We start from the raw sequence: 14,069 nt of genomic DNA on the forward strand, positions 1-14,069 counted from the left end.
TTCTAAATTTTGATTATACTCATAATTGGATGACTATATATATATATATATTTACAAAGTTTAGTGAACTGCATACATAAAATGGGAGAATTTTATTGTATGCCATTTATACGTCATCAGAGTTGTAAAACAAAAATGCAGTGAGCAATCTTAGAAACTTCAAGTGAAAATTCACATATGCCTTCCTTTTTCTTCTTAATCCAATAGAATTAATCCATTATTCTTACTTCGTTTATTTCAAGAGCCTTTTCTGTTAAGAACCCAATGCATTTATAGAAATCTATTGACTCATTGACTTAACAAAAAAGACATATACTTGTTCGAATTTACACTGAACTTTTTGGCATTATGGTTATGTGTAAAAATCATTAACTTTCACCATACATACTGAGCTTATTTGTAGGTGAAATGCAAAGTCTAGATCGTACTTTAAAATACTCCAAGAACAGAAAAAAAAGAATGTTTAGATAAAATAAGATCAGCAAATGTTGATAATTTTTGAAGCTGGATGATGTGCAACTGAAAGGTTCATTATGCTGTTCTGTTTAATTATCATTATAATTTTTATAGTAAAAGGGAAAAACTGAGAATTTAATGAGATGATAAGGTAAAATATAAACATAAAAATCTGTACTTTTCTCTTATACTAATAAAGGTAAACTGCTGTACCATCCACTTAGAACACTTCCAGCACCAAATGTGTGCAGGCTTTTTCCACACCAGCCAGTTCTCCAATTCTGCAGACACCAACTGAATGCCCTACAGTTCAATTATAACACTACCTACCTGGAGTTAGCACAGACCCCACAGGTTAGGGGCTCAGCCCTACAAGACTGTCCTCGCCTGCAGATGCCAGTTGCAGGTCCCAGGTTGTCATCTGCAATTCTGACCACAGAAGTGACTTCCATAACCCCATCTCCCAGTTCACTAATTTGCTGTCATGGCTCACAGAACTCAAGGAAACACATTTATTGGTTTATTTTAAAGGATATTATAAAGGATACAGATGAACAGCCAGATGAAGTGGGGACATCGGGCCGAGTCCGGAAGTGTCCCGAGTGCAGGAGGAGCTCTGTTTCCATGGAGTTAGAGTGCACCACCCTTCTGGCATGTGGATGTGGACATGTGTTCACTAACCCGGAAGTTCTCTGAGCCCATAGAGATTTGGAGATTTTTATGGAGGCTTCATCGCATAGGCACGATCCACCATTAACTCAGTCTCCAGCCTCTCTCCCCTCCCCAGAGGATGAGAGGTGGAGATGACAGTTCCAGGCTTCTAATCATAGCTTGGCCTTTCTGGTGACTAGCCCCCATGCTGAAGCTGTCCAGGAACCCACCAAGAATGGCCTTGTTATAACAAAAGGCTCTTGTTCCTGTCACTCGGGAAATTACAAGAATTTTAGGAACTTTGTATCAGGAGCCAGGGACAGAAACCAAATACATATTTCTTAATTATGTCACAGCTGGCAATAACATGTTAGTATAAATAATGGAAAATATAATATGCCTAGAATTAAACTTGAATATGCAAACTATAAGACTTTTTTAAAGATGTGAAATTTAAAATAGAGACATAAATGAGAAATCTTAACATTTTCATGCACAGAGGTCTCAGTATTTTTTAAACAGTAATTTTCCCCAAATTAATGTTAATGTACAAATTGAATTCTAATGGAAATTTTAAAATAATTGTTTTATTATTTGAAAAGATGTTTTCAAGGGTCATATGGAAAAGTAATGCCAGTTAATAGAAAACAACATTTGAGAAGGCTTTTCCTATAAAATACCAAAATATACTATAAAATTATAGAAATTAAAATGGAGTTCCATATAGGGATTATCAGCTAACAGCTCAAGGAAATCAGATATAAAATCCATAAAGAAATGTTGAGGCAGTTTCATTACTATGTGGGGAAAAAATACTGCCATACACCATACACAAAAATAAATCATGACGGGTTAAGTATTTTAATATAAGAAACAATCAAAGTACTGAAAGAAAGATAGGTGTGATACTAAAGTAAACAGCAAATATATGATGAGTGACAACTTCAATGTGAATAAAGCTCATGCATCAATAAGAGACAAAGCACATTAGCGGGTAGGCGTTCACAGATGGCAGGAGCACAGCTCTTAGTATAGGAGTATTATTCATATGTCAGTGATTAGCAGTCTACCTCATCATGAATCATATACATCCACTTTGATCATTCAGAGTAAGATAGAGATCATACATATATTGCTTTTATTTTTACCTTGTTCATCTGTATTTTCCTTATTTCTTTCTGTTGTGTAAGTTCCTTGCATATCAAAAGACTTGTCTTACACTTGTTGGTGCCCTCACGGCAACTATGAGAGATGGTTAATTTTTGAGAACTCTTCCAAAGGACTTCTGAAAACAGTCTAAATGCTAATTTAACATGGTATTGTCACCATATTACTTAGTAATCTAGAGGGTTTTCTTAAATGATTGACAAAATGGAAATGAAAAATTCTGGGAGGTAATTGTCACAATGTTGGAAACACACACAGAGCTATATCATAGAGTCACATGATACACTGAACTTACGCAATTTCACCTATGCTTTTTCAGTAAAGATAAAAAAGAGAAAGAGTTAAACAATGCAGAAGATTCTGTCTGCCCTTCTACTGGAAAAGTGTACACATTATACAACTATAAGTATGTGCTTGCATAAAGGATTGTTTTGACTCTGATTTTTACTGTACTTCCTTACTTTAAAACTCGAATTTCTGTATGTATATCTGAATTTATATTGTATTTGAGATGTCCAAATAACGCTGCTCATTTGAGTTTCTATTTTCAAATTTACCATACTCTTTAGTTTTGATTTCTTCACAAATAATTTGATACTATCTTGTCTTTTGTTTTGTAGGCTACAGGATCAAGATCAGTCCCTATGCCTCTGTCAAATATATCAGTGCCAAAATCGTCTGTTTCACGTGTGCCCTGCAATGTAGAAGGAATAAGTCCTGAGTTAGAAAAGGTATTCATTAAAGAAAATAATGGGAAGGAAGAAGTGTCCAAGGTAAGGTTACATGGGATGTTTGAATCCTTTTTTTTTTTTTAATATTGTGACTGTCTCAAAGCTCTTTTTTTGATAACAGCTTAATTAGTATAATTCACATGTCATATAGTTTACCTGTTGAAAGTGTACAGTTGAGTGGTTTTTAATATCTTCACAGAGTTGTACAACCATCGTAATTGATTTTACAGCATTTTCATCACCCTCAAAAAAACTCCATACCCTTTAGCAGTCACCTCTCATTTCCCTCCAGTGGCCCCAGCCCTAGGCAACCACTAACCTCCCTTCTCTGTCTACGGATTTGCCTGCTCTAGACATTTCATAGAAATGGAATCATGCAACATATGGCCTTTTGTAACTGGCTTTTTTCACTTAGCATAATGTTTTTAAGTTTCACCTATGTTTTAACATGTGTAAGTACTTCGTTTTTATTGCCAAATAGCACTCAATTGTGTACGGATCTTATTTATTCAGTCATCAGTTGCTGAACATTTGTATTGTTTTTACTTTCTGGCTATTACAAATAATGCTGCTATGAAATTTATATGTAGTTTTTGTGCGAACATAATGTTTTCATCTCTCTTGGGATGGATTGGAATTGCTGGTGTGGTAACTCTGTTTAACCTTTTGAGAAACTGCCTGACTGTTTTCCAAAGCGATCGCACTGCACTATTTTACATTCCCACCAGCAGTGTATGACGGTTAAAATTTCTCCATCTGTCTCTTTGATTATAGCCGTCCTGGTGGGCATGAAATGGTTTCTCATCACGGCGTTGATAGACATTTACTGATGGCTAATGATGTTAAGCATCTTTGCATGTGTTGTTGGCCATTTGTGTATCTTCTTTGGAAAATTGTTTATATTCCTTGCCCTATTTTAAAATTGGGTTATTTGTATTTTTATTATCAAATTGTAAAAGTTTTTTTTCTGATGAAAGTCTCTTTTAAGTTATATTATTTGAAAATATCTCCCAATCCCTTGGGTTGCCTTTTCACTTTCTTAATGATGTTCTTTGAAGGACAACATTCTTAGTTTTGATAAAGTCTGATTTCCTTTTTTGCTATTTGTACTTTTGGAGACATATCTAAGAAACCATTGCCTAATCTAAGGTCACAGTGATTTATTCTTTTGTTTTCTTCTAAAAGTTTTATAGGTTTAGCTTTCTCTTGTATTTAGGTCTTTAATTCATTTTAAACTAATCAAAAATACTTTATAAATACCTACATTCCAGAAAAGAAATCTAGACAGTACTACCTGTTAACCTATATTTGGCCACATTTTAAAGCTATACTCAACAAAAGAAATCATCAAGTAGCCTTTGACTTAATTATCTCACAATTTTTTTGGAACGAAAATATTTAATTTATATCAAATATGTATCTGATATACACATCATCTAATAATATGTAGATTTTATAACTTATTAGAGTTAATTTCAAAATCCAATCTGTTCAATTTTACGTTTATAAAATAAAAAAATAAAACTTCCTTTCCACTCTTAGTATCGCTTAGCAGACATGAGCATTATTTATAGTTTCTTATATATCCTGCCCGATGTGTGTGTGTGTGTGTGTGTGTGTGTGTGTGTGTGTGTACGCTGATATATATTGAATCATCATATGGATATACCATAATTTAGAAGTGCTCTATTGATGAGTTTTTGGATTGTTTTCAGATTTTTTTGTCATCACAAGAAGTGCTTTAGAAAACATTGTGTACTCTTGCAAACAATTTCCTGGCAGTGAAATTTCTAGGTCAAAGCATTTGTGCATTTTAAATTTTGATAAATATTGCTAAAATTACCCTCCCAAATGCTGTGCCTTTTTACGCTCCCTAGACATTTCCTGTTAAATTTTTATTTTATATTTATTTATGCTATAAGAGAACCATTTGGAAATTATTCCATCTCTTGGCTACTTACAGTTAAAATGTTTCCTTATTTACATTAAGTAATATTTAAGAACAGTAATATAAGGAAGTGAAATTGATCTTATTTTTTGAGGATGAAAAAATCAGTCATACATTTGCTGATTCCTTTAGAACTTGAAAGCAAAACTGCTAGAATATAAAGCTTGCTAACAGCTCTGCTTTTAAATAAGTCATATGCTAATTTCATAGTAGCCATTTTAAAGTTATTCTCGGGTGACCACACTTATAACTGAAATATTAATGTTTAGAATTTTAGATTTATGATTAAATGTGCCTCAGTTTTAATAAATTAAAATGTCACCAGTAAGGAATCTTCCAGTAGCTAAAAAAAGAAAACTGTCTTGTTAACTATATCAATGTTCTAAGCCTTTGTATTTCCCATTATTATTTTATGTAAATATATAGATTTCTTAAGTCCTTTTCATTATTTTAATTCTTGTAACCCCCTTCCCAAAGAGAACAAAAGTTGGTTAAGGCAATTGATATTTATTATCAGTTACAGATTAAGAAATGTGAATACAGAAAGATTGTGTTTATCAAATAGAACATGACTGAAAGATAGCTCTAATTCTTAAAAACTTTTTTAGCTACAAATTGGTACATTATTCTTTTCCTGATTGCCAATATTGACACTTTTAATACAGTAACATTTTTATTGATTTAAACATCTCAGTTTTAAGAAATATCTCTTGTCATGAAGCCCTCAGATATATTTTCTAAAATGATATTTCTTTATGGGTTGCCCTGAGAACCTCACACATCTTATTCTGAGCATCATACAGTCTTGTTCAAAAAAAAAAAAAAAAACTGAACCAATCATTCTGTGATTACTTAGTAGAGTCATAATTAAAATCTAAATTTAGTTAAATAAGAGAAAAAGTTGTAAATAATAAAGTAACATTTTCTTAGCATTTGACCAAAATATTAATATTTCTTTAAGAATATTTCTTTCCTGAATTGAAATTTTACTTTTTCAATTTATTTACAAAATGAACTAAAATTTTATAACATATATTTTCTTACAGTAGAATAGTCATTGTCCGCTTGTGAAGATGGTGTAGTTTCGCATAAATGAAGTTTTTATTTCAGTAGTCACTTAAGATGTTTGTTGTAGGGGAAAAAAGACATTTTGAACCTTGCCTCATTTTCTTATTCCATTTTCTCTCTGACAGTGTTTCTAAAAATTATGAAATGACAAAGCTCAGAGTAAGAGCAATAAATAGTGAAAATAAGTTGTAAATAAAATTTAGAGTAAATTGGTTCTTTTTCCTAGCATTACAGTGTTGTCTACACAGTAACAAAATATTTTAAATATATACAATTTTATTGACCTTTTTGGCACACAGATGAGGAGAATGGAGTAAGAGCTATCCTTACAGCAGAAGCAGAGCAGTGCGAAAGCTCCAATGCCATTTAATTTGCCATGTCACTAGGTGCTCTGAAATATATATGTCCTTTATTTGTGATGACATTAGACTAATGAGCTTTAAGGTCTTATCAGATCCAAAATATGTGATTCTGTGATTGTAGTTTCGTTCCTGTTTCTTTTTTGTGCCACTCAGAACAGTGCATGGGCACTAACAAAATCATGAGTAGTTCTTCACAGGTAGATACCAAATTAGTAGAATTATTCTGAGTTATGTTAATATCCTTCATTGAATACTAATAGAATAAAATTCATTTTATTAGAGATTTTGGGTTTCTAGCCTTCAGAATTAAAATAAGAAAGAACGAACAAACTTTCATACTTGTGAATATGAGATTTCACTTTTCTTACTAGCAAGTCAAAGTGATTTCTTGAGCAGGTCAGTGAGTTCATTCAGCATATATTTATTGGATGTCTGTGTGCCTGACATCGTGCTTGGTGTTAGCAGTTACAGTGTTAAAAGAAGCCTCTGTCCTCAAAGAGTATTATGGGAAGTGCTAACCTACAAATAAGGACAAACAGTTATGGAGTTTTAGGCAATTTATCCTTAGTATTTTAAAACCTAACTGCTTTGGGGTTTGAAAGAAATTTTTCCTTCAATAAAGGTAACATGGCAGAAGTGAACTTAGAGCACAAGATCGATATCTTTATTCTCTAAAGAATCAGTTATGGTGATGATAGTAGTAGAATTACGAAGTCAGAGGAAATGCCACGTGTTCTCTGTGTGAATCAGACGTGTGCGCTGCCGTCCGTGTGTTTAATGGTGGTTCCTCTTGCAGCCATTGGATATACCGGACGGTCGGAGAGCCCCACTGCCGGCCCACTACCGGAGCAGCAGCACTCGCAGCATCGACACTCAGACCCCCTCTGTCCAGGAGCGCAGCAGCAGCTGCAGCAGTCATTCCCCCTGCGTCTCTCCCTTCTGCCCCCCGGAATCCCAGGACGGCAGCCCTTGCTCCACAGAAGATCTGCTCTACGATCGTGATAAAGGTAAGAATGAAATCACCCACTTAGAGGGTTTGTTGTAGGGCCGTGCTCATTTTATTTTCTTTGTCTTAGATCATTACATCATTTTTTTTTTCTTCTGTTGAACAGTGGGATTGTAAAGGACTGGTTAATCTAGGTTTGTTTGTTCATTGGTTTCACATACCCCCTTCTTTGTGACTCTTACAAACATCTTCCATAAATGTGTCAGAGAAGCACAGCGCATGGTTCTAAGAGCTAATGAAGGATATAAAAGAGAATGCGTACAGCTTCACCTCACATAACACACAGGTTTTTCCTTGGTATCTTCCAGAATTAAAGATGGCTATGGTAGAGTTTACATTTCTCATGCCTAAAGTTAGATTTCATAATCAGATTGATTTGGGAGGAACTGATTTCTAAAACTTCTGTTGGATCAATGAGTATATTTTTAACCAAGTAGATAAAGTTTAATAAGTACCTACAGGACATCAGAGATTATATTATGGTGTGTACATGAATTATTAAACACCAGTAAGAGGGCAGAACCTCTGGGATTTTTGTTGCTCGTGTTCCCTGTGTTTTCCTGTCCTGCTGGCGGGCCCGTGGTGACCACCACTCTCTTTTTTCAGTTTCTGGCCACCTCAGACCTAGACACAGAAGGCAGCGAAGACTGCCCAGCTCCCACCTTCCCAGCTACTTTCAAAGAAAAACTGAACTTTTTTATAACACATTTACTGCTTCTCACCATAGAGAAATCGATCATAGGCAACAGAAATTTTAAAACATCAAAAAGTTTATAGAATCTTATCAGGTATTTGTGGTCTATGTCCTGATTTGACCCCCACACACCTTAATTTGTTTTATTTGGGAATATTTTTACATGTAAAGTACCCAGATCTTAAGTGCTCAACCTAGTGAATTTTTATATATGTATGCACTCATGAAACCACGACCTAGATCAATATACAGAACATTTTTAGCATCCCAGGAGGCTCCCTCACCCTGCTTCCCAGGCAGTATCCTTCCCCTCCCTACCTGGAAGTAAACACTATTCTGATTTCTATCACCATAGTCTAGTTTTCCTCTGTTACTGAATTTCATAGAAATGGAATGATACAGTGTGGATTCTTTTGTGTCTGGTTTCTTTCATTCATCATTATGCCTAACTCTCTGCTGTGGTGTATGTGGAAGCTACTTTGGATTTTGTCCTCTGTTTCTATTTCTGTGAGTGGATCTCAACAGTTCTCCCTTTTCTTTTCACCCCTTCATTATCGAAAGCCTGTGAATGCCCTTTCACCATTAAGGTGTGTTGAAGGCAGTACAGTATCTTAGGCATCTCTTTGCTTCTCATCATAAGTGAGGAGTCTCTATTTTGTAGAATGTCAGACTAGGAAACTTTCATTTCACTGAGGCATCCTACCAGAGCGAATACCTTCAGTCCTTCCCTCACAGCATTGTTCTATGAATGTTTCTCAGTAAAACAAACAAGAAAACGCCTTGCTTCTAGTAGGATCATTTGTTTTGAAGGTAAATGGAAATGTTAAATAACAGTAACTTGTTCGGGGCCACATGGGTGATAAATGGCAAAACAGTTCTAATTGATTCCAAAATCCGTATTCTTTGTTGTATCAGTAGAAGAGATAGGTGTGTTTCAGGTTGACCATTTTTGATGCTTATTAGCAATTAGGTTAAAATGAAAAGTAAAAATAACAGTGGTAGTAGGTCGAGGCAGTTAATTCTGGAGTTTTGTTTGCTCCTAAGTTTAATACAGTGGATAATTGAAAGACAGTGAACCAAAAAAGAAAGGTATTAAGATGACAGAGGAGTTCCATTCTGGTTAACTGGTTGTGAGATTGCCTTCAGGGCTTCTAAGTGACTGCATTCCATGAGGCAGATAAATGTGTGGTTTCTGCAGTTCAAAAGAGGTATTCACTTAGGCTCTAAGTTTAAAATAGTATATGTTTTTAATATCTTTTTCCTGAAGATTTATAATGTTTTATTCTGAGAAGTTATATTCATGTCACTCTCCTGCAAGGTCTTTTGTGACACTAAAATACCAGATTTAAGATCCTCACTGGCTGTGACATGCAGAAATGGATTTGAGTCCTATAAAGTTTGGGACATAAAACTTGCATTAATTCTCAAGGATTCAATAAATGGTTGCTACTGCTGTAGAAATAATCATCATTATTAATCCCTGTTAGCTCCCCAGGCTCTTCAGGAAAAATGCAAACTATTTACTTTTTCTCCACAACTTAGCCAAAACTTCCCTCTCTGGCCTAATTCTGTCAATTATATAATAATCTGATTTTTTTTCCACTTTTATTGAGATTTAATTGACATAGAACATCATGTAAGTTTAAGATGTACAATGTGATGACTTGATACCTGTATATATTTTGAAATGTTTACCACATAAGGTTGATCAACACATTTATCACCTCATAATTGCCATTTTGTTGTTACCACGAGAGCATAAAAGCTCTCCTCTCATAGCAGCTTGCGAGTATACAACACAGCATTGTTAACTGCAGTCACCATGCTGTGCACTGGATCCCCAGAACTCATTTATCTTAAAACTGAAAGTTTGTACCCTCAACCAATATCCACCCATTTCCTCAGCCCCTGGCAACCACCTCCCTACTCTCTTTCTATGAGTTCAGTGTTTTTAAGATTTCACATATAAATGAGATCATACAGTTCTCTGTGTGACTTATTTCCTTTAACATAATGCCCTCAAGGTCCATCCATGTTGTTGCAAATGGCAGGGTTTCCTCCTTTTTTGTGAATGAATAATATTCTATTGTACATTTTCTCTACCCATCTGTCAGTGAACACTTAGGTCGTTCCAGATCTTGGCTGTTGTGAATAATGCTACAGTGAACATGGGAATGCAGATGTCTCTTTGAGATTGTGTAATCTGAATTCTTAGACCAATTAGACCTTTTTCTAAGATTGCCTGTCTTCATATATTTTCCTCTATGCCCTTTATTCCATACTAGACATCCACCTGCATAACACAAATGTCTTTTCTTTCTTCTGTTCTTTTTGGATTATTTAAAAAATATAAAATGAGAACATTGGTTCAGATAATCTCTAAGGCAAATTGTTTTTTCCTAATAGTTAAAAAATATATTTCTTAGTGCAATTGGATGATAATATCTACCTCATATCATTCCTGGAATTAAGTGAGATATTGTGGCAAAGGGCTTAGCACAACCGTTGGTCTTTAGTAAACACTCAATATATGTTGTTAGGTATGGCTAATAGTGATTTTTTTTTTTTTAAATCTCTTTATAAATTGTGGAAATCTCAGAATCATTTAAGACATTTTTCTGTTTTCTATGGGACTACCTCAGTTTCAGATTTAAGACCTCGTGATTTGAGTTTCTTAATGTATGTATCATAGTATCTACCATATCTAATTTTGAAACATTGTTTTACGATGAAGATCAGGTTGATATTACTGTTCCCTGGGAAAATGTGTGACCTATTAAAATGTGAAGTTTCTATTTCTTGTACAAATCAACTACTATCTTTGTGAAGAGAAACTTAAAATAGTATCTCTTTTATTTATGTTTGTATACATACATACCATATGTATTTTAGGATCAGAGTGGTGGTTTCTATATTTCAACTGAATTAATATTTCTCGTTTATTTAAGAAACATTAGTCGAATAAATACTGTATATTAGGTACTTACTAGAGGGTAGAGAAATAGAAATGGACAAGGTGTGATACATTTATAAGGAATTTCTAGTCTAATAGGGAGTAATAGTAATATAAATAAATAATACACTGATACATATATGTCTGAATTCTAAAGGTACAAAAGAAGTTGTCAGTGTTGTAGTTTCTGAAACTTACATATATCATTCAAACTATATAGTCTCCGACTCATTACTTTTCAATGTACAGTGTAAATTCTGTTTTTTAAAGATACTGATTCTATCTTATAATTTGCATTTTTTCACAAGAAAGCATAAATTGGTCTTTTGATTCTTTATATTTCTAATAAAGAAAAAAAAATAGAAGTTATGGATTTCTAACAGGTTTGCATTATTAACTGTGAATAAAATAATTATTACTGTAATTTTGTAGTCCACTAGGATCCATTTGGAGTACCTATATATTCTGTAGTTGCTGTAGAGAAATGTCTTCTGTGATAGAATAGCTAATTCAGACATCCTTAGTTGCTGTGATAGGTGTGCACAGCAAGAGCGAGGGATAGCCAGTGCGAATATATACGCCAATGGGAGATGCTAAGGAGCTGATTATTCTTCTAATATTCATCTTTTAAACACTTATTCTTTTCCTGACTTTTCTCACGTTATTTCTGCTTATTCCTTTTCTTTCCTTGAATCATGTGTAATTTGAGACATCTAAAAGAATTTTAGTTGATTAGCCTATTGGTTTTTTCTTTGACTATTTCAGTTGCAATGCTAGGATGATAATGCTCTATTGAGAAAGGTCCAGCCAGGAAGAGACTATTTTCAGGTTTTGTTTTTTGTGAGGTTTTTTTTTTTACAGGCTTTTCCAGTGACCAAAAGACTGAAGAGATCCATCCTGGTCACATGTGTAAAGTTGCCCGGTTAACTAATCTAATGACTGCTACAGATCCTACCTTACGGTCTGTGTGGAGAATTCAGGGATCCAGAATGAGAGCTGTCATCTTGACATCCTCAGAATATACCGTAAGAGTTAGCCTAAATTTTTCCGCATTATCATACCCAAAATGAAAGGGAGAAAAATAATCATTTATATAATACAGATGGCAGCATCAAAATATTAGTTCTTTTAGCAATTCTGCCAGCATTCCTTGATGGTAGCCAAACTTATGCTGGGGAAGCCACAAAATCTAGATTTCAGTCTGCCACTTATAGTTGATCTTCAGCAGTTCACTTAGACAGTTGTTATAAAATTCTGCAATTTTGCAAGATAGAGTGGAAACACTCATTATTCTAATCATGAAGTCAACTCAACCATTCTACTCAGGCCAACTACCGAGAGTTGTATTCCAAGAGTTCATACATTGGTTATTTGAAACTTAAACTAAATTTTCCCACAGGAACAATGTATGTTATGTGGATGGAGTTTCCCAAGGCCAATGCATAAAAGCCTATTTAATTCATAATGTAATTTAACTTAAAATATTAATATTTCTAATCTTTGAGTGTTAGGACTGTGCAGCCCTTAGTTGCAGGGAGAAAAAGTATTGTCTTTTCAGAGTCTAGGACTGACTGAGGCAGACTTTAGAAAGAAACTTTTTGACATTATTTCTTTCTACATACATTTCAACTCTATTTGCATTTATCTCTTGGGCTCTATTTCTCAGTCCTTTTTGATCTTTGCCCTTATCATACTTTAACCTCAATCTTCTAAATAGCCTAATCAGCCTCAATTTTGTAGTATGTTTCTTTTTGTCCTTTATATTGTGATGGTAGATATGTTGGATATAATTCTTTTAGCCACCACACTAAATCCTTGCTTTTGAGCCTGAATCTGTTTTTCTATCAAATGATTCACCCCCATCTGGTTCTAAGATGCTTGTTATCCTAGAAGAACCTCTTGGTGGTAAAATTATAAAATGTGTCAAGATATAGTTCCAAGAAAGGACTCATCCCACAGGTGAAAACTCATCTATTCTAAAGCAACAAAAGAGCAAACAAAACAAACGAATGCATAAACACAGACGACAGTATGGTGGTTCCCAGAGGGAAAGGGGGCGGTGCGTGGAGGTTGAATAGGGTAAAGGGGGTCAAATATATGATAACAGAGGAGACTAGACTTTGGGTGGTGACACACAATGCAATATACAGATTATATATTATAGAAACATACACTTGGATCATATGTAATGTTATTAACCAATGTTGTCCCAATAAGTTTATTTTAAATAAATAGTAGCTCCTGTTTAAAAAAAAAAAAAAGAAAGAAAACTGGTATGTTCTAGAGTTATGTCTCTAAGGTCATCTTTCCCAGTTCTTTTTCAGGAAAACATCTAAAATTAAATATATTCCTATTTTAACAGCACATAAAAAACACCTAGACAATGCCTTTTTCCCCTCTTTTAGAAAATGTTCACAGTTGTACTAATGGCAGATGCTATGCTAGCTCTGGATGAGTTACCATTCATACTTTAAAACAAATAAGTATACAATCAGTTCATAAATGTTACAACCTAGTATCTAAAATAGAAGCAAACCAAAATTCATTAACATGGCCACATAGAGCTTCCACTTAATCTCCTATTTTCTATCTACCAGAACATAAGTTCCAGCAAGACCAGGAAACTTTTTGTTTTTTATTAGAGTTGACATTCAGTGTTATTTTATATTAGTTTAAGGTGTGCAGCATAGTGGTTAGATATTTATCAGGTAACTTTATTTTGCTTATCGCTTTATCCTCAGAAATAGAGTAATGTCTTGCATGGAGTGGACATTTTAACATCTTAAAAAGATACTAATATTTTCAACACAGCTACAAAAATACATCCTTTAAGATCTTTCTTCATGGCATGTACGTTCTTTAAGGATATATTTCTGTAGCTGTGTTGAAAATATTAATATCTTTTTAAGATGTTAAATTATAAGTATTAGGCTTTTGAATGTTTAAGAAGAGTGTAATAATCCCCCCCCCCCACACACACACACACACCACCACCACCACCACCAAAAAAGGAGACAATATAAGAGTAGCCAA

General features: G+C 34.2%; 1 protein-coding gene across 1 annotated transcript in view; it reads left to right on the plus strand.

Annotated features, from left to right (window-relative positions):
- The window catches only part of GLCCI1 (glucocorticoid induced 1), a 94,542-nt gene that overhangs the window by 70,186 nt on the left and 10,287 nt on the right, over positions 1-14,069 (plus strand). The window contains exons 5-6 of the mRNA XM_016133675.2: positions 2,895-3,047; positions 7,180-7,390. Coding sequence (XP_015989161.2) covers positions 2,895-3,047; positions 7,180-7,390 — 364 coding nt within the window. The remainder of the gene's footprint in view (positions 1-2,894; positions 3,048-7,179; positions 7,391-14,069) is intronic.

The sequence above is a fragment of the Rousettus aegyptiacus genome, unplaced genomic scaffold (assembly GCF_014176215.1).
Source record: "Rousettus aegyptiacus isolate mRouAeg1 unplaced genomic scaffold, mRouAeg1.p scaffold_m13_p_13, whole genome shotgun sequence".
NCBI lineage: Eukaryota > Metazoa > Chordata > Mammalia > Chiroptera > Pteropodidae > Rousettus > Rousettus aegyptiacus.